Source organism: Parasteatoda tepidariorum, chromosome 1 (assembly GCF_982258835.1).
Source record: "Parasteatoda tepidariorum strain Cologne lab strain chromosome 1, Ptep-v5.0, whole genome shotgun sequence".
Lineage (NCBI taxonomy): Eukaryota > Metazoa > Arthropoda > Arachnida > Araneae > Theridiidae > Parasteatoda > Parasteatoda tepidariorum.
In genome coordinates, this window is record NC_141755.1 from 40,925,559 (window position 1) to 40,950,878 (window position 25,320).

The following is a 25,320-nucleotide window of genomic DNA, read 5'->3' on the forward strand; positions in this document are numbered from 1 at the left end:
GTTTATTTAAATTAATATACAATATAAATTGCAATAATGTTGTGAAAAATATTTATTTTTCAAAAATTTTGTCCCGAATAATTTAAGATATCTTAAGATGTCTTTTCACAACAATTACAACAAAAAAGAGATTTTCGATTTTTTCTTTGGATCATTCAGTGTTTCTCAGTTTTAGTCTTTAATCCTCATAACACAATTCCTCACAATTCCTTAATCTGCAGTCTAGTAGTCTATTTTCTTAGTTTATATTAGACTAGATTTTTTTTTTAAACTTAGCATAACCACACAAAATAAAATCACTCTCATTAAATTCTCATAGAAATAATGTATTATCTATATTTTATAGACAAGACCGTTGCGTTGATTGCTGTTTTATTATATTTTAATTTTGTTCAAGGAAATGCTTAAATAAAAATATGCTGCAATTATAAGACTGAATTTCAAAACACCTCTCGTTAGATTTATTAAATGAGGTAAAGATTATTCATACAGATTTGTTCTAATAATATGATTTTATTATTTTGAAACACAATAAAGTGTATTTGAGAACTGTAAGTTATTTTGGTTTGTACAATGGGATTATCTATGCCAAGAAATATATTTATCCCTATAATTATTCATAAAATATAATTGATGAACATATGGAAAGTAACATTTACAATTCTTTTCGTGTCATTAAAATTCATCATCACAGAAATAAATAAATGGAAAAAAAATTTGCCTTTGTTCTTTATTGATATGTCAGCTCTTAATTAAGTACTATTTCATAATTTATTTTGGTTCGGGTTTTTAATATGGCTCTTTATTTATTGCCACTTATTTTCTTTAACTGGTATCAGTTTAAATTTTATGTAATTAATTGAAAAAAATAAAATTGTCTTCTTCAAGAAAAACTAACGTCTACCAAAATGCATATAAGAATTTATAGGGTCTTCCTTTTTCTCTGCCACTCTCAGATCGAATTGTCTACTAGATGGAACGGACCTTCTGATTTGAGACACCAGCCAAGCATGCGGATACACAATTGATTTTGGACCTTGAAATGGAATCAGGTATCGTTTGTCGGGACTTCGGCCTACAGGCTGGTCGCTCTTTAGTCGGTTTGGAACATTTTCGATTTCTACTAATCTTGGTCCGTTTCGATCTGATTCTGTTCCGGACATTTGTTCTTGCTTCTGTTCTGTGGCAACACCAGGCAGATCACTTTTTGATAATTTGTCAGCATTTTCAAGCAACTTAAAAAGTAAATCTTCTGCAGTCGGATCTTCAGGAAAATCTTCATTCATTCTGGACCGCAACAACTTCGCTATCATGTTGGATTCATTTTCTAACGATGTTAAAGAATTTTTGTCACTGAGAACAATGGGATTTAGAATAGAAGTTGGATCGTTCAAGTCAAGTTCAAATTCAGGATTGTTTGTGTAATCGGCATAATCTGGAAATTCATCCGAATCTCTTTTTCCAAAGTGCAGAGTATTATGATTTTCCCAGGGATCTGACTTTTTTCCAAAATGCATGGTGTTGTGAGATTGCCATGGGTCTGACTTTTTGCCAAAATGCATGGTATTGTGTGACTGCCACGGATCAAATCTTTTTCCAAAATGCATTGTATTGTGTGCGTCCCAAGGATCAGATTTTTTACCAAAGTGCATTGTGTTATGCAATTGCCATGGATCAGATCTTTTACCAAAATGCATCGTATTATGTGATTGCCATGGATCAGATCTCTTTCCAAAATGCATTGTATTATGGTTTTCCCATGGATCTTTCTTTTTCCCAAAATGCATTGTATTATGATAATTCCAGGGATCCGACTTCTTTCCAAAATGCATAGTGTTATGCAAATCCCAAGGATCGAATCTTTTTCCAAAGTGTAGTGTATTATGTGATTCCCAAGGGTCTCTTTTTTGTTCAAGAGCAGTTAGATATAATATATCCCAAGGTACAAACTTTTTATCATCAGTAGCATCATTATCATCAGGTGATCTTTTACCAAACTGAAGAAATGGTTCAGGAAATTCTTCTCGGGAATTTAGTGACCCTGATTGTTGAAGACCTGTTTCGTCTTCGTTATCAAAGTTTTTTTCGGCAGGCATGATTTCCTCCACAGACCTTTTTTTCAGAAGTAATTTCTTTTCAGTACCTACCAGGTTCATTCCTTTGTTTTGGGTATTTGGTGTTAATTTGAAATTACCATTTCTTCCAAATGAATTTTTGGGTTTTTGTTTTAATCTATTTTTTAGACTTGGTGTTATGTACATGTTATGTGCATCAAACGGAGGATCTATTTTTCCGAAATTAATCGCATTGTGTGATTCCCAAAGTTTGGATTTTTTTTCAAAATTTTGCTGGTCTTCAGATTTTAATTGGTCATGCGCTTTAAACTCTGAATTATTCTGCTCGTCTTTTTTACTCGATTTATCATCAATTACTAAATATTTGACATTTGTTGGAGTTTCGTATTGCATTTTTGTTGTCTTTGGTTGTTTTCTATCACTTTCTAAGGGGTGAATCGATCGTTTGTTCATTGATTTCATTTCACTGATAGGTGCTGAATTGTTTATTTCATCGGTGTCAGTTTCAGAGTGATCATCAGTGTTATTCTCAGTCGTCAATATGGTTTCTCTGCTGATAATATTTCCTTTTTGATCAGTAAGAGATTTCTTTCCGAAACTCATCATACTGTGCCAAGGATCTTCCCGTTTGCCAAAATGCATTGTGTTATGATCATTCCAAAAAGCTTCCGATCTCTTTCCAAAACTCATCATACTATGCCACGGATCGTCTCTCTTTCCAAAATGCATTGTGTTGTGGTCATTCCAAGGATTTTCTGATTTTTTGCCAAAACTCATCATACTATGCCATGGGTCATCTTTTTTACCGAAATGCATTGTATTGTGATCATTCCACGGATTTTCGGATTTTTTCCCGAAACTCATCATATTGTGTTGAAACTCATCATCTCGCTTGCCGAAATGCATTGTATTATGATCATTCCATGGATTTTCCGATTTCTTCCCAAAGCTCATCATATTGTGCCATGGATCTTCTCTCTTTCCAAAGTGCATCGTATTGTGATCATTCCAGGGATTTTCCGATTTCTTTCCAAAGCTCATCATACTGTGCCAAGGATCATCTTTTTTCCCAAAATGCATTGTATTATGATCATTCCACGGATTTTCGGATTTTTTCCCGAAACTCATCATATTGTGTTGAAACTCATCATCTCGCTTGCCGAAATGCATTGTATTATGATCATTCCATGGATTTTCCGATTTCTTTCCGAAGCTCATCATATTGTGCCAAGGATCTTCTTTTTTTCCAAAGTGCAACGTATTGTGATCATTCCAAGGGTTTTCTGATTTCTTTCCGAAGCTCATCATACTATGCCATGGATCTTCTCTCTTTCCAAAGTGCATCGTATTGTGATCATTCCAGGGATTTTCTGATTTCTTTCCAAAGCTCATCATACTGTGCCAGGGATCTTCTCTCTTGCCAAAGTGCATCGTATTGTGATCATTCCAAGGATTTTCTGATTTCTTTCCAAAGCTCATCATACTATGCCATGGATCTTCTCTCTTTCCAAAGTGCATCGTATTGTGATCATTCCAGGGATTTTCTGATTTCTTTCCAAAGCTCATCATACTATGCCAGGGATCATCTTTTTTTCCAAAGTGCATTGTATTGTGATCATTCCACGGATTTTCGGATTTTTTTCCGAAGTTCATCATATTATGCCAAGCGTCTTCTGATTTTTTCTCTTCATCAAGCGTTTCTGCAAAAGGACTAACTTCTCCATTTAGAACTTCATCATCACGCTTTCCGAAGTGCATTACATTATGGTCCATCCAAGAATCTGTACCTCTTTTTATGTTTCCCAGTTCTTCTATATCTTTTGAATCCTCGTCTTCTTTGGAAATGTTAGGATCAGGTTCATATAACGACTTTTCGTCTGTTAAACTTTCATCACTCTCTTTCTCGGACACTGACCTTTTACCAAAGTGCATCACCGAGTGGTCATCCCAACTGTTGTACCGCGTTGCTCTGCGATCTAAAGGCGTTATGAGATTAAAGAAAAAATGTGATCTGGCAGGGTTTGGGGAATGAGTCTTTAACAACTTTCGCATAATTTGATCGTTATATCGAAAAGCAGAATTAAAAGCTGCATTTTCTCCTGCATTAATATTAAACTGTTCATTGAAGTTAGAATTTAGATTACTTCTTCTACTACGTGAAACTGTCTTTAAATTCACACTTTGAGCTTCCTTCACTTCTGTAGTTGTATTTTCTATTGAGTCTTTAGTAGCGTTGTTATTGCTCTTTTGGTCTGAAACAAAAAAAGAATTAATTAAATTTAATGTTAAAAAGAGAAACATTGTTTTGATAACAGGGTGTTCTGTAATCTTCGCTATAAACGTATATGGCTCATTCTATTTGAAATGAATAAAAATAAGAAAAAAAACCTTGTGGTCTTCATGACACAAAGTGTTATAAATTTTTTTAATGAAAAAATGCATGATGCAAAGGGTTTACCCCTTTACTATTAGCTAAAGATATTACTTTCAAATTTTTTGAATCAAAACTGCGGTACACTTAGGAGTTCGATTATGGATATATATATGTTGAGCTGAGTTCAATTCCTATTCACTGGCTGCCGGCATGATTCGAATCAAAATTCGATTTGTAATAAAAAGCTCTAACTACTATAGTGACACATTCCAGTCTAGAGTGAGTTAGAAAGCTTTATATAGTTACCGCCACAATGACACATCATGACGTGCTAATTTCTAATTTCAATGGGGCAAAGGTTTTCAATTTGTAAAACATGATCCAAGTAGCTTAATCAGGAAATCGGCACTCTTAATTTCACTATTTGCTTATTTCGCTGTATCTTAAAAACTTTTAAGAGAATGGAATGTATAGCGTGATGTGACGTTGAGGCGACCATTATATAAGCCTTCTAAGTTACCCCATGGACTAGGGTGTACAACTATGGTGGTTAGAGCATCCTACTACAATTTTGGAGAAAACTTTTTTCGAATCCTGTCGGAAGACAAAGAACATATCTCTCTCACAATCCTCCCTTCATATCACTTTTGTGATCACGCATTTAGATCAAAAATGAGTACATGCTGTTTCAATTTTGAGAAGTTATCTCTTACAGTGTGAGATATGAAAGGGACAGTTGTGGAAATCGTCTTTTTGAAACAAAATTAACTTTATCTGTTGTGGCAATTGCCTAACATATGGATATCTGTGGTGTGCTATCCAGTACATGTTGGAGAAAGCTTTTTAGTGTTTTACAGAAAAATTCTCAGAAATAAATGACGGAAGGAAAATAATGTAATTCATTATTATTTAAGCAACGTTCAAGCAGTATGGCTTAATATTTCTTCGAATTTGTTGGTGAACAATTAGTATGATAAGGAACACTTTATAAGATAACATCAAATCGAGCATTCATATCCCGTTTAAAGGTTATAATTAAATTTTAAACACTTATAATGAAAAAGCTCACTGCAAACTCACGCGTATTCACACCATTCATGAGTTTTTTTGGTTTGTTTCCATAAGTTCCAATTTTGGCATACTTAGAATATCTTCAGTGGATTATTTACTATCTAGTACAAGATGAAGTGAATTTGTTAAGGTCGTTTACGTTTATATCTACTGCTAAAACAAAAGTTAGTCAATAAAAAATAATTATGTATGATTTTAATTTCATGATAAGGATAATTATTTTCTAATTTATAAATGTCCGTTAATTGTTTTAAATAATATTAAAATATACATTGTCTACCCACTCCTATTCAGATAAGTCTAATTTAAATTTGCCTCTATTTCTGTGCAGTGGGAAGTTTTGATTTACAAACTAATTTGATTTTAAGAATAAGTGTACATACACGTTCTAAATTAATAATTCTCACTTTAAATTGGATCATGAAAATGACTTTGCTGATTCTTACGTGTATTATAGCTTACTGTTATTAAAACGTTTGGTATTCTGAGCACCGAAAATGAAGGCATTTAATTATACTAAAAGATGCGAAAAGTAACCTTCCTGGTGTTTCACTACATCTAAAATCAAGGAATTATCTGCAGTGTTCCACAGAACGGCTTTTGGTGTAAAGTAGTTGCCACAGTATTTGGTGTTAAGTTACACTAAAATTTTTTACAGTTATCAAAAACGATGCACAAAAGAATCTGGATTAGTCCTATTTCCAACCATATTTTGACTGCCTTATAAAACTTTTCTAGCTTAACGCTTCCAGTTGTTACAATCTCTTTACAATGGAATCACAATCTCTTCATTCTTAAGTTTGAAAATTAAATTAGTTTCCTATATTAGATGTTTGTCATTGTTTTTACTATTTTTAAACAAAAAATCGCAGAGTTGAAATTTTGTTATTTAAAAAATGCCATTTATTACATCATAGAAGAAAATTTACCAGAAGTTTTGGTGTTTGATGGCGGAATCACGTTGCCAGATGCAATGAGTAAGCAACAAATGAAGTAATATGTGCGCAGGAGAACCAATCGAACCACCATCACTCAGCTTTCAGTCTGAAATTAAAAAAAAAAAACTAATTAAGCACAAAATGCAGACCAGTTTAGGTTCCTTAAATATATCATAGGAAAATTTATTTACATTTGTTTTAGAAAAAGGAAGTTATAATGGTTTATCACTGATTTTTTAATACATAATAGTATTAACATTTAGCATATGTATTGAAAAGTATTTACTTAAAACATGAATAAAATACATTTTAATTTTACGTTTAAAATATATCAACAGTTGTTTTAATAAAATCTTCTTTTTCTTTCATTCTTTTTGTCTGGTGCTGCATTTTAAAAGTGATAGTTTAAAAGTCGTTAAATTTTATTTGTAGGGTGTGCTGAGAATTTTTTTTTCATGTGGAATTTTAATAGCTTCCAAAAGTTGTTCTTTCTGGTAGTTAATGGGCAACATTTGACAGATTTGAGTGAATATCTTAAAGGGTTTCTGCTGTTGCAAAGTTCTAATTTTTCTCACTTAAATTAGAGGTTTTTTTTTATAAATGTGAATGTTTTAACTAATTTTATTGTATTATTTAACTAAATGAAATTATTTACGTACGTCTTTCAAAGTTCAAGATTTTACTAGGGCCATCTCATGTCAATAAAGAATTTTTACTGCAGTTTATGTGTATTCAATTTATGTGTTTTCTTTCACAAAAAAATTAAGCTCCCGCAAAATGGTGACCAACTGTTTTTTTGGAAACTATTTAATATGCTTTTAATCCGTAAGTATTTTCTATCATGCAAGCAGCAAAATTAATAAGAAATAATATTTTTAAGAAAAAAACTTCGCGACAGAAGCTCATCTTTAAGATATTCGTTCAATGTTGCACGTGACTGACTATCCAATAAGTTACTTCTAACTGCTATTAAAAATCGATATTAGGTTCCAGTCCAATATTCAGAATAAAAAGCTGTTAGAAAACATAAAAAAATCTGTAACGAAGGTAATTTATACTTTTCAATCTAGTAATTTAAAAAATTCGCTTTTTATAAATCCTTTTAGATGGTTACTCCTTATAAATCCTTATAAATGTTGCCTTATAACTTTTCTAAAGCACTATCTAGTAAGAAATACATATTTTTTTAGACTGTCGTATGGTGCATGCATTTAGACAATTGAAAACAAATTTTTAAATAATTATAAAAACACAGACTTCATAAGTCAATGATATATAAAAATACAATTTCATAAACAAATCGCTATACATTTCTGAATGAAATAATAAACGTTATGAACGTTTAAATGAAACGTTAAAAACAAAACTCAATCGCCCCCAAAATTGGTATATATATATATATATATATATATATATATATATATATATATATATATATATATATATATATATATATATATATATATAATCCTTTTATTCTTCGAGAATTAGCATTACAATAATACTTTAACTTTATCGCTAAATCTTGTTTTCCTGTTTTTAACTCTAAAACTAAACATTAGTGCAAATTACAATTATAGAATTCAAATAAATTATTTGAGTGCTTATTTCTCGTCCTTAATAAACATTTATTTCACTCTTCATACTTTCAACACTAAATCTTATTCTCTGTGTTTTTAAGTCTAAATCTAAATATTTTTGCAAAGTGAGGTAAAGCATTCAGCATATAACAGGGAATTAAAATAATAAAATTCAAATAAATTATTTAAATGCTTTTTTCTCGGCTTTAATAATAATTTATTTCACTGTCTGTGCTTTTTGTAATAAATATCTATACTTTTTTTTCAGAAGTTTATACTTTGTATTCTGACTTTTATCTTCTGAACTTTTAACTTTAAAACTTATTCTCTTCTCTCTAAACTCCAAATCCAGATATTAATCTAAAGTGAGGTAAAGCGTTTAGCATATTAGTGCAAAACCCCCAAAGCAATGCTAGCGAAAGCAGGAGAACTTCCATCGATTAGATGATTTATTTTATTTGTTATAATTGAAAGAAATGGTATTTTGTTTATTCTGGTTAAAAGATTTTCTCGAAAAGTTAATAAGAAAATGTCTAAATGTCTTCACGAAATTGCATTATTTGAATGATTTGGTAGAATGCCTGTTATTCGAAGTAGTTAGTAGTTGGTAGAATGCCTGTTATCTTCCCATTGATATTTAATGTTTCTATTATCGGATTAGTTAATACGTAGTTCCTATAACTTATTAGTGAAAGAGCTCTAAATATAATATTTGATTTACTTGTTGATATTTAATATTTCTATTATCAAATTAGTTAATACTTAGTTCCCATTTCTAAGAAATGAACATTAGTAACATAACATTTAATGAATTATTTTTAAACTAGACAAGAGAAATATCTTAAGATAAGCACTGATTTTTATTACTTTTAATTTGAATTTTCCAACAAAACACCCGTATTATATAGTAATGAAACAGTTAAATGCTTCTTCGTACGAGCTATTCAGAACTTTTTTTTTTTTTTAGCTTGCGTAATTTTTTTTTTTCAAATGTGAGCACTCAAAATATTTTATTTATTAAATATAACTTACAAACTTAGTAAATAATATTAAATTTAATAATATTTATAGAAATATTAATAAAAATTAAATTAAAGCAATAGATTGAGACTTTATAGTTACATTAAAAACATTTTCGATAGAATTTTATTTTAAACATCTAACAATAGTATATTTAATTAAGTCAACTTTAATATATTATTTATTTTGAAAGACATTCAATTTAATTATTTGTTTTCATTTTAATGTAATATATTGTTTTTTTTATGTTTAAAAGTAGTAGTTTATTTTAAAAATTTTAAAATGCAAAGTAATTTTTGATTTATAATATTTACCTTCTGCCATTAAATATGAGAAGAGAGAATTGTCTAGTGAAATATTTTAGTGAACTACTTAGTTATGGGGTCCAGCACAGAACAGCTGACTACCTCCTACTTTGGACCAATAATCAGAGACTAAGAAGAGATAGCCCTTTTTCACGTGCAATTTCCCAAAATACAGTCCACCAGGATGTCGAACAACATTCCCTTAAGACTTGCCTTGACCCCTCACGTGGGCTTCCAAGAGTACACTTCAGTCCGGATTTGGCATTAAGCACAAATAAAAATTCAGACGTTCCTGAATTGCTAAAACAACTGGCTCTAGAAATAATTAACAACATCTCAGAGGAGGGCCTCTGCGTTTATACAGACGGTAGCAGGGACAACCGGAGTCGTACTGGAAGTGGAGTCTACATCAAGAGACCTGATGGTGATATTAATATTAAAATGAGAAACCCGGATTCTTGTTCTGTTTTCCGATCGGAGCTTCTTGCTATTGAGGCAGGACTGCACACAATTAAAGAGGATTCGCTGCTGGACCCTATCTGGATCCTAACGGATAGTAGAAGCTCTATCCAATATTTGAGTGCATGGCCCAGAGTGGGAGATAGGGCTGGAACGGCAATCTTACAACTTCTCAGTAAACTTTCCGTGAAGCGGGATATTTATTTGCAGTGGATTCCGTCCCACGTTGGTCTGTACGGGAATGAGATCGCTGACTCGCTGGCTAAACTTGGCACAAATGAACCTCTGCCGGAAAGTTTGGCACTCACATCCTCGGAAATTCACTCCATTAGAAAGCAAGGCGTCCAGCTAGTCTGGAATACTCCCCTAGTACATATCTGGTACTCTGGGGATAAGCCAGATCGTGCTTTGACTCTCAAAGGTAATAGAGGCGATCAGACCGCGTTCACTAGATTCATCAGTGGTCACACAAAGTGCATGAGGTATGAACAACAGCGAAGGATCTATCCCACCTGCAACAAATGTTTCTCCAGTGCAGCCAACCAGGCCCATCTCCTTAGCTGTGTGGATGTTGAAAGGGAGGATTTTCTGCGCGACCCGGTCTTGTTTTTTGATTTCCTGAGAGTGAATGGACTCATGGGCCTGGTCTAGCTCCGCTAGACCAGTGGGGATGAGAAACAACAACAACAATATTTACCTAATATTAAAAATATTAGCATTACCTTTTTTAAAGATCAAAATGTCGTTGAACAAAATTTTTTTTTCCTCCAATGCCCACCTTTTAGAATGACCAACCCGGGCAGCATACAGGCATTTGAAGGGCCACTCTTTCAGGGACACCATATTAGGTGGGCCAACGTTGCTCCCACAGTAAGGACAGATAGTACAGAGAATGAAAGAACATCCATGCCTTGCCCGGGATTCGAACCCAGAACCTTTCTAATTCAGGGGCTGTTCCCTAACCCGGTCGGCTACAATGAAACTTGAATGAATGATTTTTTGATATTTTTTAAACGCAAAGTTTAAAGAAACATTTTATAAATTTCTTACGTTTAAAAAAACTTAACTATTAGCAATTGATAAAAATGGTTTGAGTTCCTTATTGAATTTTCGTTAAATACTTAGATAATGTTAAAATGCGTTCGCAAAAAGTAAAAATTGCAATTGATTGCAAATATGGAAAAATAAATTACGTCAAAATTTACGTGCATCCTAAATTTGATTATTATCGCAGCAGTTTGCTGTTAATAAATGCGTATCGAAATCTTGCATGGCTCTCATGTCATATTTCATCTAGGAACTCCACAAACAAAGCAACTACCTTTATAAATGTGTAAACATTCACTGATAATTAATAAATTTAAACATTCATTTTAGTCATAACTGTAGTAAGCAATATGAATATTGAAAGAAGTTTTAAAATACACTGTGAAAAATTTCTGGTAAAATTAGGTTAAAAAGTACTGGCACTCTGAGAAGAGCAACTGTAAAATCCAATTTCACCATAAAATTTTAGATTGCATCTTAACAGTAATGTTGATTTATATAATTACAGTGCTTCAGTAAATATTACTGTAAAAATTACCGTACATGAGATATTTTGTTCTGTAGCAGTCTATTGTAAAAAGTACTGGCATTCAGAGTGCTGGTATCTTTTAACGTATTTTAATATGGTAATTTTTACAGAGTAATTGAATATTCGCTGAGGCATTTACAACATTTCTTGTCAATGCAACTTTGGTTTCAGTGAACAAACGAGACGTGTTCATAAATTAAGTAAGCCTGACAAATGTGCTTTTATTTTATTTCATAACCGTCATTGAACAGCCGACCCAAGTTCTGAGTTTATGACTACTAATGTTCAACTCCGTATTTTTGTAATTTTAAACCCAATCCAGAAGACAAGGAAACTCCTGGATGAAGTATTGGGAGATATTTGCCTTCGTGGAGGACTTTTTGATGAACTAACCTGCATTCGCGTTACATGGAGAGGAAGACCACGAGAATCTCCCACGGTTGGCCTGACGGCAAGGGGACTCTAACCCATGATCCGTCTACCACTGAGGATATTTCATGTCAGCACTGTTGTCGGTGCAAGCCGGATTCGGAATGACAAATGTGTTTGTCATTAACAGTTTGATAAATCATACATTGGCTCACACACATTCTTGCTACTTAAAACAGTAGCAACTAGGCATATCTAATGAAGCCTTGCAGCTGGGTACATATTATAGCCCAGAGGGTTAAACTGTTAATATTATAATCGACAGAACGGTGGTTTGAATCCAGTGTTGACGCAGTGCTATTCCCTTTAAGACATGAAGATTTTGTCTTCTTATGTTAAATGACATGACGTCTTGCTCGCCCCAATTTATGATCCGGGACTATTAGAATACGATATTCTCATTCACACATAGAGGGCATCACCATAAAGCTGTTTAAAACAAAAAAGTCTAGTATTTCACATCTCTTACGATAGCTAAAACTACCAGATAAACTAATTAAATCACATTTCACAGTTTATTTGATAAAACACAATTCAAATACAGTCTAACTCCAGTGCTAATTACCTAGCGAAAGCCTTGTTCCAATGTCCAGTTAAATCTCTTTTTAAAGTTTTTGAAACTATGCAAGTCGTAAATGGCTAAAAAAAACATTTAGTTTTGTATTTATGGTTTTCTAACCATACTAGCTGTAAATTGTTTTAAAACCGTAAAAGTAAAAATGTTCTTTACCTGAAACTCTACAGCTAATTGAATGGATAGACTACTGCAGGTTAGTTTACCATAATTTTAGAATGAAAATGTTGACAGTGTTCGATAACACCGAAATATTTTCAGTCAGCTACTCTCGATGCTCTTGAGTCTTGTTTCATTCACATGAATGCTATTTTCTTTTCTTAAGAAACCAGTTACACCCCTTCCTTATATTTCATATGGAAATGTATCTTTCTCTGTTTTGCTTTCTTCGTGAGCTGGAGAATTAAAACCAAAATTCGTCTTAGTATTTATTTATTTATTTATTTAATTTTTTTACCAGAAATGTCATTACCATACAGCACGGCTATTTTTTCAGGAATTTTTTTCTTTGTGAACAGTGTATAGTTTTTAACAGAGGGTGAAACTGTTCGATTGGTAGTTTACATAAAGAAATAATTTACACTCTTTATTAAGAAGCTTTTTATTTCACGATTTAAAATGTTAAGTTAATATTTACAAGTTAATATTAAAACAAACGCTTTAATTATATGAGTAAAGAAAAATGAACGATGTTTTCAAATATTATTCGTTTTGTTTTAAATACCGATTGTTTGAATTACAATGGAAATTATTACTTAAAGTTTATTGTCATGCTGATTAAATACTTGTTAAATATTAATACGTATTGTATTAAGCTGAAAAACAAATATATGTTTTTATATTGAATGAAATTAGAGGAACGTCAAAATTCTCTTTTTTCGAAATCAGAAAGAACTCCATTCTTTATAACATAATTTAAAGAATTTGAATGGAGGTAAAAATAATTATTTTTCATGATTGAGGTGAAAAATACTTCAAAAAAATGAAGACGCATTTTGTTTTTCTACTAGATTGCGAAACTAATTAAAAATGGAATATTTGTTTCGAAAATAAATTTTGTTAATTGCTTTGCAAATAAATTTAATTATCAAGCGAAGAAAAGCAGCTAGCTTTGATGAACAAATGTACTTGTGAAAATAAATTAGTTTTAAAATATTTAAACTTTTGCTATTTTAACAATGCACGATGTCTTATACATTTATTTTGTAAGCATAGCTCAGATTTTTGCACATTAGCTTCTATGTACGCAAAATTTGCTTGAAATTTTTTATCAGATTATGCCTACACTGCAAATGCTCAATAATGTTTAATAAACACTTTTAATCTTCATAAGAAAGTATCATGGTTCAGCTTTTATTACGAAAATGCACAATTCGTGCAATACTTGATATATTTTTGTAAGGTTTTAACAGAAATATTTTATCTTATTGAAAATGTAAGCCCTTAAAGAACTGTGAAGTTTTCGGCCAAACGTTTTCAAAAAAAAAAAAAAAAAAATTTAAAATTTTGGTTCCATTATCAAGGAAAAAAAGGCGTGTCGCCTTAGACTATTAAGTGAATCAATTAATGAATTATAGAATTAATTAATAATTGTGAGAATTAATTAGTGAATCAATTAAAGAATAAGTGAATTAATTAATGAATAATTCAGTTAATCAATGTATTAGTAAGTTAACGAAGGAATTAATTAATGAATTAGTGAGAAATTGTTTAGTGGATTATGAACTGAAGTTTAAAAGGAATAAAATTTATTTAATTGCGGTTCGTCATTTCCTCTTGTTAAATTTCTGCTTTCGAATAGATTAGTTTTCAACCTAAGATGCAGATCGTATTATTTATGTTATGGCATCTAAAATAACTAACGCATTTCTGAAATGTTTATAAAATTTTTCTCAACCGCAAATGAAAAATTTTATGATTAAAAATGCTTCTAGAATTTTCGTAAAATTTTTCTGGGATTAAATACGAAAAAAGGACACAAATTTGTTAAATTTTCGGAATAAATTTTATGGTTGTTCGTTGTTTTGCAGCAATCTTTTCAGCTAGGTAAAATCTAGTTTTTACTATCAAAATCTAGAATTAGCTGAATTTAGATTTTTAACGGTAAGTTTCCATAAATATTGCACTATCCAAATATAATTCATTACCGTAGGAATGTCAAATATGGCCGTTCTCGTAGGAATATGACAGATCAATACTACGTAGTTCAATATTTTTTTGGACATAAGAGTTTTAAAATGCGAAAAAGCGTTTTTCAAGTTACGGAATGAAAAAAAAATGTTTCGAATTAAATAAAGAAACTTATAATAAAAAAAAAAGAATTTTAAAAAGTGCCAGCTGGAGGAAGAGTTAATAGTTTCAAATCTTATGTACCATAAAAATATTTCATAAAATTGAACTATTGAAGCTAACTTTCTGATGAGCAATTAATTGAAAATGCAAAGTTATTCAATTAAAACTGTTCAGTTCTAAGCACTAATTGTCAAACAGCTTTGGCACTCAATATTTTCCTAATTCTCTCTTTCAACTACTTCATCTTTTACAGAAAAACTAAAAATTGAAAACTAAAACAAATCTAATGTCCATCTAAATACATTGCACTAAAGCAAGTACATAACAACTAATATTTCGTCATTAAATCTGTCTCACTTGATTGATTATGATTTACCGTTAAGTAAACCACTCGAAATGAGTTTAGCTAAAACAGCATATTAGTTTAACGTCCATTGAAATGAATTACACCATTGCTTCTTCTTCCATGATTGCTCAAAAACTTCTGTTTTGAAGGAGCGTTCGCATCTCAATCGTAACGATGATCTAATTGGACAGTACAAATATATATCTGAGTACATCCTGCTCTTTTTAATAACGTTTTACAATTTTTCTCGCAGAGGATTAAAGTGGTAATTTTTTTTTTAACGCAAATATAACTTCTACAGAGTTATTTATTACATAATATTGTTCGAATGTTAGTAAAAAAAGAAAAACAGAATGACATTTAAACTATTTCATTTATATAACAACAACGTAAACGCCTTTGTAACTTAAAAAAATCATATTGCCGAAGAAACTTTTAGAAAACTGCTGGTTAAATGAATAACCATTCTAGTAATCTATATTAATACGTTTAAATTTCATTTACCTTCTTAGTTTATATTTAATCCCTTTTCCTTTTCACGAGCTACGTAGTCATTAAATTTTTCTCTCGGGAAACAATTATATTGCAAATTTTTATTCCAAAAAGTAGCATAATAAATATAAATTAATGAGATTTTATTGTTTTCAATGATAGTTGAAGCCAAGTTTACCGTAACATGAGGACTTTTAAGTATATGCTTCTTTCAAATGTATAGACCATGTTATAAGTAGTCATTACATATTTTTTAAATTTCAACTAAATTTATATTTAATCCACAAATAATCATTTTTTCAATTTCTCAGAGTTTACAGATTTTTTTCAGAAAAATAACTGTAACGACAATCGTAAATCATAAATAAATTCCAACCGCGTCATAAATTTTAATTAATTATATATAGTTACTTTAAGTTACCTTTGAAGGTTAGAAGGTTTTTACCTTCGAAGGTACAAGCTTACTGTAATGTGTTGACTTTAAATTAATTTATTCATTAAGTTTTATTTTTCGCTTTAAATTTAACTAACCCTTTTCATTGTTCGTACCTTAATTTTTGATAATTGGATAAATAATAGATCTCTTGCCATTGTGAGTATCGACTATGTTTTTTTTTCGCTTTTTGAAAGAACTTGCATTTTAACCTTTCTTCTTCATAAAAATTTAATATTTCAAAAATTCTTTTTTTTTCCAATTATTTAATGATTTCAAATGAATACACTGAGAAAAAAGTATGGTCAGAACTCCCAGAATATGGTAAAATGTACCGGGTTTCTGGCTCTATGGGGACAACAAAAAGCGCGGTAATTTTCTAGAGAAATTTCGGTAATGACGTTTTGGCAAAATTAAAAATAAATATGGTTTTTAAATTTGGCAGTCGGTAATTTTAACAGTTCTAACATAGTTTGAGATGGCGCAAAAATGTTCAGTTTGATAACCTTTATTTTATTTCGTAAACATTTGTCATTGTCATATTTGAAATTGTCATCTTTGTTTCTCTCAGGTGAATCGTTTTTCCCCTATGTAAGCTATAAGTTAACATCTGCAAACCTTCAAAACCATGCAAAATGTGCATTTATATCTGCGCAAATCCCTTGACAAGGTAATAAATCAGTAGCTTTACTGTTGCATATGAGTACTGCCCTAACACCCTAAAATGAAAGCGTAGAGGTAGCAAAATCGTTTCCTACCACAACCTTAGAAATATTAAAATATTTATATTTATTTATTACTACAGATGCATATGCAGACTTATATACTCATTAAACCAGTAGATGGCCTCGTTTATCAGTCTGCGAAGGAACCAAGGGTGTGCGGTCCTCATTACTCTGGAAGCATCGATTTAGTTCTATTTATTTATTTATTGTTACACACATAAGCTGGATTGTATGCTTATTACAAAGCTCGGATTATTAACCCCTACCCAATCGAAATACAGATAGCACAAGACAGATAAAGACAGAGCAAACCAGGTTTCCTGGATCACGGTGGGATTTGAACATAGATAGATACATCCTCCACATTACAATCGATGTATCTATGTAAAGTTTACCTATAGTTTGAGCAATCTGTTCTTCAATTTGATTCTAGGGCTTATTGTAAATAGTTCTTTCTAATGAGCACACAAACCTGCATATATATGTGTAACAATAAATAAATAAGTAAATAGTTGGAATAGTATTGTTATTTTTACTTATTTTCTTACAGCAGTCTCGTCTTTCCGCCAAAAGTGATTTAAAATGGAGGTAGCGGGTTTGAATCAAAGTGTAACCATGGATGTGTAACAGCAAGTAAATAAATTTAGTTTAGATATATATACAGGCTCGTGAACTTACTGCGAATAGTTGCTTGTCTTTAGCCAAATTGCGGAACAGATAACGCAAAAATTAGAAAAACATACAGAACAAAATATTGAACCCACTACCTGTATGTTTCAGAGCATTTGGCGGAAGGACAGCACCCTACTGTAATGGTTGCCAAATAATCTATGGTTGTTTTGTTTTTATTTACTTTTAATTTTATGAGTTAAAAAATGAAATTTAAACTACATTTAAAAAAGTAAAAGGATTAAGTTTAAATGATATCGCAAGCAGATTTCTTAAGTTATAACTTTCATAACAAAAACACTTTTATTTTGAAATCGAAATTAATTTTATTTCAAATTTTTTTTCCAATTAATTATAATAATCATGAATACATAAAATAGAAAATGACTTATAAAGAAATTTTAAAACTGCTAGCGTTTATGTATTTATTTGTTTTTATATATTTGAATAATGTTAGAAGTGAAATTTAATTTCCTTGAAATGGTTTTTCTAAATTATCATAACTTTTATTAGAAACTTCTTAATATTTTTTTTGCCAAAGATAATTAATTTTCAAACCATCTGCGATATGTTTTAAGTTTACTGAGGCTAATTAAAAATAAATAAAGTGTATTTTCTAAGCTTTATGAAATTTATTCATTAAGTTCCTTTATGTTGTTACACCGTTCATCATAACCTCAAATAATTTTTAATTTTAAAACACCTACACAAAAACATGTTAGGACACCCAAAATTAAATCCGTTAGTTTGCTTCTTTGTGTTGGAATAATTATATTGGAATATTGGGTGAAATTTAATAATAATGAAATGAAATGTTAAATTATTGATTGTAGCATTTAAAGTGATATCTTGTACCTCGAAAATGTACCTGGTTTAAATATTATGTACGTTGTAAAAAAATTCCCCGCCAGATTTCAGCCAATAACCGACAGAAGAGTTCCAGTGATTCACCGCAAAAATAAATGTTAATTACCAAAATAAAATTAAAAATTAATAAAAAATGCAAGTGAGCCCGCAAATTTTTTTCTCGTAAAATTTGTGGTCACCAGCCATACATTAACATTTCGGTTGTAAAAATTATCTTCAAAGCTTTGACTTGCTCATGTTGTTTAATACTTGTCGATTTGTTAGTTAAATCAAGGCAAACTGCAGAACGAGTCGAAGTCGTGTAAAGTTGACTTTGTCGAAGAGTGAGAGAATGTTCGTGATCACCAATATAGAGGGATTGCAAAGGGGATGTTCTTAAGTGTCGGTTGTGATCTAATCTGATATCTGTATCCTCAACATTGTGTTGTAACCACCATACAACGGGATGTGTGTCCCTGAATTGAGTTAAGAAATATCAATAGGCTGGCCAATTTGTTTAAAGGTCAATCCTGCTATAATTTCTAAAGTTCGTTACTAACACATGTACAGGGGGCGTTGTAGCTCAAAGGAGAAAAGGAAAAATAAAAGCTCGACTCTAATTTTACTGAAGTTCGTTACAATTACAGGTACTGAGCTTTTTATTCAAAGAAAAGAGTGGCTGTTTAGATGAACGGCTAACTCCCGATTATGGTAAGGTATGGTTTCACAGGTTTTCCACTAAAACGTTAGTTTAATGTCGACGTGTAATGGGTAAAGCCTTCATTTCTACGCTTTGAACGTTCAAAGAAGAGAGCGGCTGTATAAATGAACGGGCATCTCTCGATTATGGTAAGGTATGGTTTCACAGGTTTTCCACTAAAAACGTTAGTTTAATGTCGACGTGCAATGGGTAAAGCCTTCATTTCTACGCTTTGAACGTTCAATGAGATATCCTACATAAGCATCATTGTTTATCAAGTACATCTTGAAATGCTGCTGATCACTGTTTCAGTGGTACTCTAGCCACGATTAAAACCTTTGATATACGATATTGTATGTACTGACATACTGATTGTATTCCAAAAGGATTGGTAAAGGAAGATGAAGAGAAATTTCTTCTGATATGTTGGTCCCCATAATTCCCAGATCTCAGTCGAAATTGCGTATTTCTGGGATGAACTTCAAAGAGTCATCTACCATCAAAACACAAAACCAACGTTCCTCACATCATTGAAAAATGCCACTAATGACTTATAAACATATCTCTGAGCTTAGGTTTTCTTTTTGACTCTCACTGAGTTTGAACTATCATAATAAAATGATTGCAATGACAAATTAAAATCGGTAATGTTTTAATCAGTAACGGATTTTTTTTTATTTAGTTATATATATTTTTTCGTATAATTAAGTTTCAAAATTTCAATGATGGAATAATATCTAAATTAACTTTAGATTAACTAGAATTTCCATTTAACTTAGACAATATCCCCGAAAGCATATAACCGTGAGGCAACCTCGTGTTGTCACGAAAATATTTGCACTAAAAACCTTTTTCAATAAAGCAAAAATAATGCAACTTCAAACCTTTAAATCTAAAAGGATTAAAAGTTATTTTTAAATGTTTTTAAAAAAATATTGTCAGTAAAAAGCGAATGATAAACCTTTGTATCATAGTTGTTATGATAAGGAAAACAGAAATACAAAGAAAGCTTTGACAAAGGAAACTAAATAATGCAAATACAAATCTTTTGTACAAAAATATTAATGAATATTAAAACAAAATCGTATGCAAAAAAAAAAAACCCACTCGAGGGAAAGCAAATGAACGAAAAAATACCTTATCTTTTATTGTTTTCCAATGTCCTGCAAAACTGTACTACGCGAAAACCTTCTTTTAAGGTTTTCAAGCAATTACCTATTGGATTTAAAAAGTAAGAAAAATATTTCTTGTCCATGAACTTTTTATACTGGACACAGCTCAAATGGACTGTTTAAGAAAATGGACGCAGCTAAAAATACGTGTTTATGAAAATGGACACATAAATGGGATGGAAAAGAGAGAGAATTTTTCAAAGGAACAAAAATTTATGAAGAGTATAAATTAAAACTAATAATAACAGAAGTGTGCAGAAGCATGGAAAAGTGACGTCACGTCCAGAATGACGTTTTAGCAGACACCACTCTAGTGACAGGATCAAATTACATTGTCGATTAAAATTTCATGACTTAGTGGATTTTAGCTGAGTATATAAGAAGTTGCGAAAAGAAACCTAATAATTACCTAGATTTAAGGTTATTTTCACTTTACATCAAGCTTTATTTAAGAATATTTCCACACTTGAAAACCCTAGGACAATTTAAATTTAAGGTTTTCATATAGAAGGTTGCTTTCTAAGGATTTGACTTATGGTAATATTGCGTAGAATAGAGTAGATTGTCAAAGATTTCGTTTTAAAGTTTGAAGGTTTACACGTAAACAGTATAAATACCTTTTTAGGTTTACATTAAAAGGTTTTTGCTGAGGGAAAATTAACCTTAATTTGCTATCTGGGTATGATACATATAATGTAATAAAGATTTATATTTTTAATAACATTACCAACAGGGGACAATTCTATTTATTTGAAATCTTAACATTCGTTATTGCAAAAATTTAATATACAGTTATCATCAACCTATACTGGTGAGGTAAAAAAAATTATTTTCATAACTTGAACAACACTGTAAAAATTACAGTAAAAAGTACCGCACTCAGGGTGCCGGTATTTTTTACCATAAAATTCTTTTTTACCAGACCATGTTACGGAGCAAAAAATCTGACAAACTGTAATTTTTACACTGTAAAATTACTGAATTAACTTAATTAAATATATATTCTTGTAAAAATTGTGGTACAATATTTTGAGGTAAAAACGCATTTTACGGACTATGCATCCAAAGTGCTGGTACTTTATACTATAATTTGATCCTTATTTTCTTACAGTTTCTTCATTCACTTACTTATTAAAATTTATTACGCACTGCGTACAAATAAACCATATGGTAATGCTTAAAAATTAGTTTTTTATAAATTGATAGTGATTTAAATACATATTTTTGACAAATAAATTATTTGCAACAGTTAATTTGTTTAAAGTTTGTTATTTTAAGTTTAGATTAATAATATTAATATACTAAATTTGCCTATTAACTAAAATCTGGAATTTGACTATGGAAAAAAATTTAACTAGTTTAGAGTTTAATTACCTTAACTCGTCTAATTCTTTTCCGTAAATGAGCAATTTAAATATTCGTTTGTCTTCTTTAAAGTTTAATAATTCCAAGTCAATTATTTATTTAATGGTATTCTGGTTATAACTATGAATTGTTATAATCTAAATCTCACACCTAATTAACACTGATAAATCTACAGGAGCAGTTCCTATTTCAAAGGCAAAAGAAGAAAAGTTTTCTTCGTAATTGCTAATTAAATAGCTTATTCTTTTATTTCCTATATTCGCTATAAGTGGCAAATAAATTTCAAATGTAGATCTTTCTAATTTAGTTAAAAGCGTTGATTAGTTGAAGTCATTAAATTTAAAAGTACGCAGGTGTTTTAATTATTTGATCATTGAACTATTCAATTTTTTTATTCATTTCATGTTTTAGACATTGCAAAACTATAATTACTTTTAATTAAGTATAATATAATTAAGACATTATAAACAGGAAAAAGGTTTTCGAATTAAATTCTTCATTTTTTATTTGAATGAGTTCAAAGATTTCATTAAAGAAATATTAAGCATCTTAATTAATCCAAATAATTTTTTCTAAAAAGCTTAAAAGTGAACCATAGGTTCAAACTGAAAATATTATTTTTAAACAAATATTCACTGAATGATATATTTTTGCAATAAAAATTATTATTTTAACTATACATGGTTGGTTTAAAAATATTTTTTATAATAAGCTTAAAAGTGAACCATTGGTTCAAATTAAAAATATTATTTGTAAACGAATATTCACCGAATGATATATTTTTGCAATAAATTTTTTTAATTTTAACTATACATGGTAAGTTTAAAAATATTTTTTTATAATAAGCTTAAAAGTGAATCATTGGTCCAAATTAAAAATATTATTTGTAAACGAATATTCACCGAATGATATATTTTTGCAATAAATTTTTTTTTATTTAAACTATACATGGTAGGTTTAAAAATATTTTTTTATAATAAGCTTAAAAGTGAACCATTGGTTCAAATTAAAAATATTATTTGTAAGCGAATATTCACCGAATGATATATTTTCGCACTAAAAAATGTGTTATATTAACTATACATGATTGGTTTTAAAAAATACATGATATAATGTTTTATATGTCTATCTAAAATGAAATAAAATATATTATAGTAAAATAATTATTTTTAATATAAGTACTCAAAGTAGCACTTGACAAATTGACTATTGAATATGTGGGTATACATACTTGCAGAAAATATTTAGTCGTGAAAAAGTACTGTTTACTTTGACATAATCATGAAAAAATGAAACAAAGCATTTCTTATCGGTGTATAGTTACATGCCTTATGTTTTTCATATATTTTATATACTTAAATTATACTCTTAAGTAAACATACGAAGTGCTGTAAAAAGTCTAAGTTACAATTCTTGAGAATATTCTTGTTGATGATAATTGTCAAGTACTCTTGATGATTCTGAAACTTTTTGCATAGAAACTTATGTTTGGATATCCTTAGCTTTCACAATACTATTTTTAACGTAATGCAGGATAAGATGAATTTAAAAATAGATTTAAATCGAGCAACAAAAATAACAGCTAAATTTTATTATTCAAATTTTTTTTCTTCAAAGATATTTTCTACATATATGAAAACTAATCTTTATCAGAAGACGAAAATTTTTATGGAATTTTAAATACATTTCCTTTTCTCACTGTTAAAAAATTTGCCCTAAATAAATATAATTTTTGGTTTAATAAAGTGGTAAACAGATGGTAAATATCTGTTTATTTTTAATCGATAAATGGTTTTCTTCCAGAATGTGCATATATCAATAAATAGTTTATCTACTTACTGTTGCTGCATGCATGCTTAGCATTTAACAAATTTCATACCAACAAAATTAACAAAATTACAGCAAAATAATAAAGCTCATACTAACACGTGTAACTTCACACCATAATGCTGCACTAATATTTCTGGTAAACTTTGTAATCTAAAGATTTTCTCTAAAAATCACTTTCATCTTATGGATAAAAAAATGAACCAAAATACTTAAAGTTTATTTTAGGGTCTTGCTGAATTTCCCAAAAAATTACCATCAAGATACAAAGCGAAAAGGAAAATAAGTTTTAAGATTTTATGCTGACTGGAATTTTAAAGCAGTAAAAATACAACAAATTAGTTTTACTTTTAATAGGCTGATGTGACTGTTTTATACTTAAGATAATTGGAAAATATGTTTATGTGCCATTTCCTAATGTCATTTTGCCATGTGATAGGTTAATTGGAAAAGTTTCCAAAATTTTTTAATCAGTTTGACAGTTTGCTGGCTTATTACAATAAACCAACTTATCTTTAATCTAATTAGAGAAGATATCACATATTTATCAATTAGCCTGATTTAATTTACGTCGATTGTAACTTATAATTGATTACTGCAGTGAACATACAAGACTCTTATAGGCTTATAACATTAAACCTAAGAGAGTTTAGACTGACTACATAACTTTTTGCACATTCATCAATCTGCCTACACAGGCTTATGAGCTGATTGTAAAGAACCTTAAAAAAATATCAGACTGAAAAAAATGTTGGATGCTCTGCAACATTACCCTGATATGTAGAAAGCACCGAATTTTTCACTTACATTAATAATCAACGTTTTCAATGTTACCAAAATAAATATGTTAATTTTACTATGTTTCATGAATAATAAAATAGGACCTATATATATATATATATATATATATATATATATATATATATATATATATATATATATATATATATATATATATATATATATATATATATATATATATATATATATATATATATATATATATATATATATATACGATTATGGTGACGGATGATTCAGTCAGGGTGCCATTTTATCGAGAAGATTGTGGTGAAAACAGAAGAAGATGAAAATAATACTTGAACCGGATCAGAATTAATAAAAAGCTTTTATTTTATATAGTTGCAGAGCTCGAGATACCAAATATAAATATTATCCATAAGAATTTCAGTTGAATCAATTTTGCATAATAATATTAATAAGGACAGGTCATGGGAGACAAATCCCCCCACGACCTGCCTAATCAAAAGCCAAATTAAAAAGTACGTGTAATTTGTTCCCAACGGACTCAGAAGCATGAATAGGAGATCCAAAATTGGCGATTTATTAAATTATGACATAGCCAAAACAAAGCCAACCAGCATATCAATATTGGGTTTAAAAAATACCTTGACAATCACAACAAATTTATGAGAATTTATGAGAATTATTACAACCATGCAACAGAATCATATTTTGCGGTTAGAAATTTAGAATAAAAAGTTATAAATAGATTTTTGTTTTCGATAAGGCTCGACAGTGAATCATTAGTAATGAAATAAAAAGTATCCATTACATTGATCTATAAGAAAAGAATAAATATTTAATGTTCCTTTTAAAAGCTTAAGTCTTTGATTTACTTTAAATACGATTCCATTAATAAAAATAAGCTTAAGTAATGAAAGATATTTTAAAAGCATAGAAAATAAATATGCAATGCCAATTGTGGCATCACAATATATATATATATATATATATATATATATATATATATATATATATATATATATATATATATATATATATATATATATACCAAAAATTAGTTAATATACAATGAGCCTGAGCAAAAAACTCTGAATAACTTTTGATTTAATGATTGGATCTTCACGTTCTAGGACTTAATCGTAATGGATCGAAGAGCTCATCACAAATATGCTAATTAATTAGTGCAAACTATATTTTAAGTTACAAAATCAAACACAAAAGCATACTTTTTTTGAATAAACACAACAACTTTGAATAAACCTTTCTACAACGAATTTACATTTC

General features: G+C 29.8%; 1 protein-coding gene across 1 annotated transcript in view; it reads right to left on the reverse strand.

Annotated features, from left to right (window-relative positions):
• Nucleotides 1–493: 493 nt before the first annotated feature.
• The window catches only part of LOC110282216 (uncharacterized), a 190,377-nt gene continuing 165,550 nt past the window's right edge, over nt 494–25,320 (reverse strand). Inside the window, exons 2-3 of the mRNA XM_043042717.3 lie at nt 6,450–6,564; nt 494–4,327 (exon numbers count right to left, since the gene is read on the reverse strand). Of these exons, the coding sequence (XP_042898651.2) occupies nt 894–4,327; nt 6,450–6,549 (3,534 nt within the window). The 5' untranslated portion in view covers nt 6,550–6,564 and the 3' untranslated portion in view covers nt 494–893. The remainder of the gene's footprint in view (nt 4,328–6,449; nt 6,565–25,320) is intronic.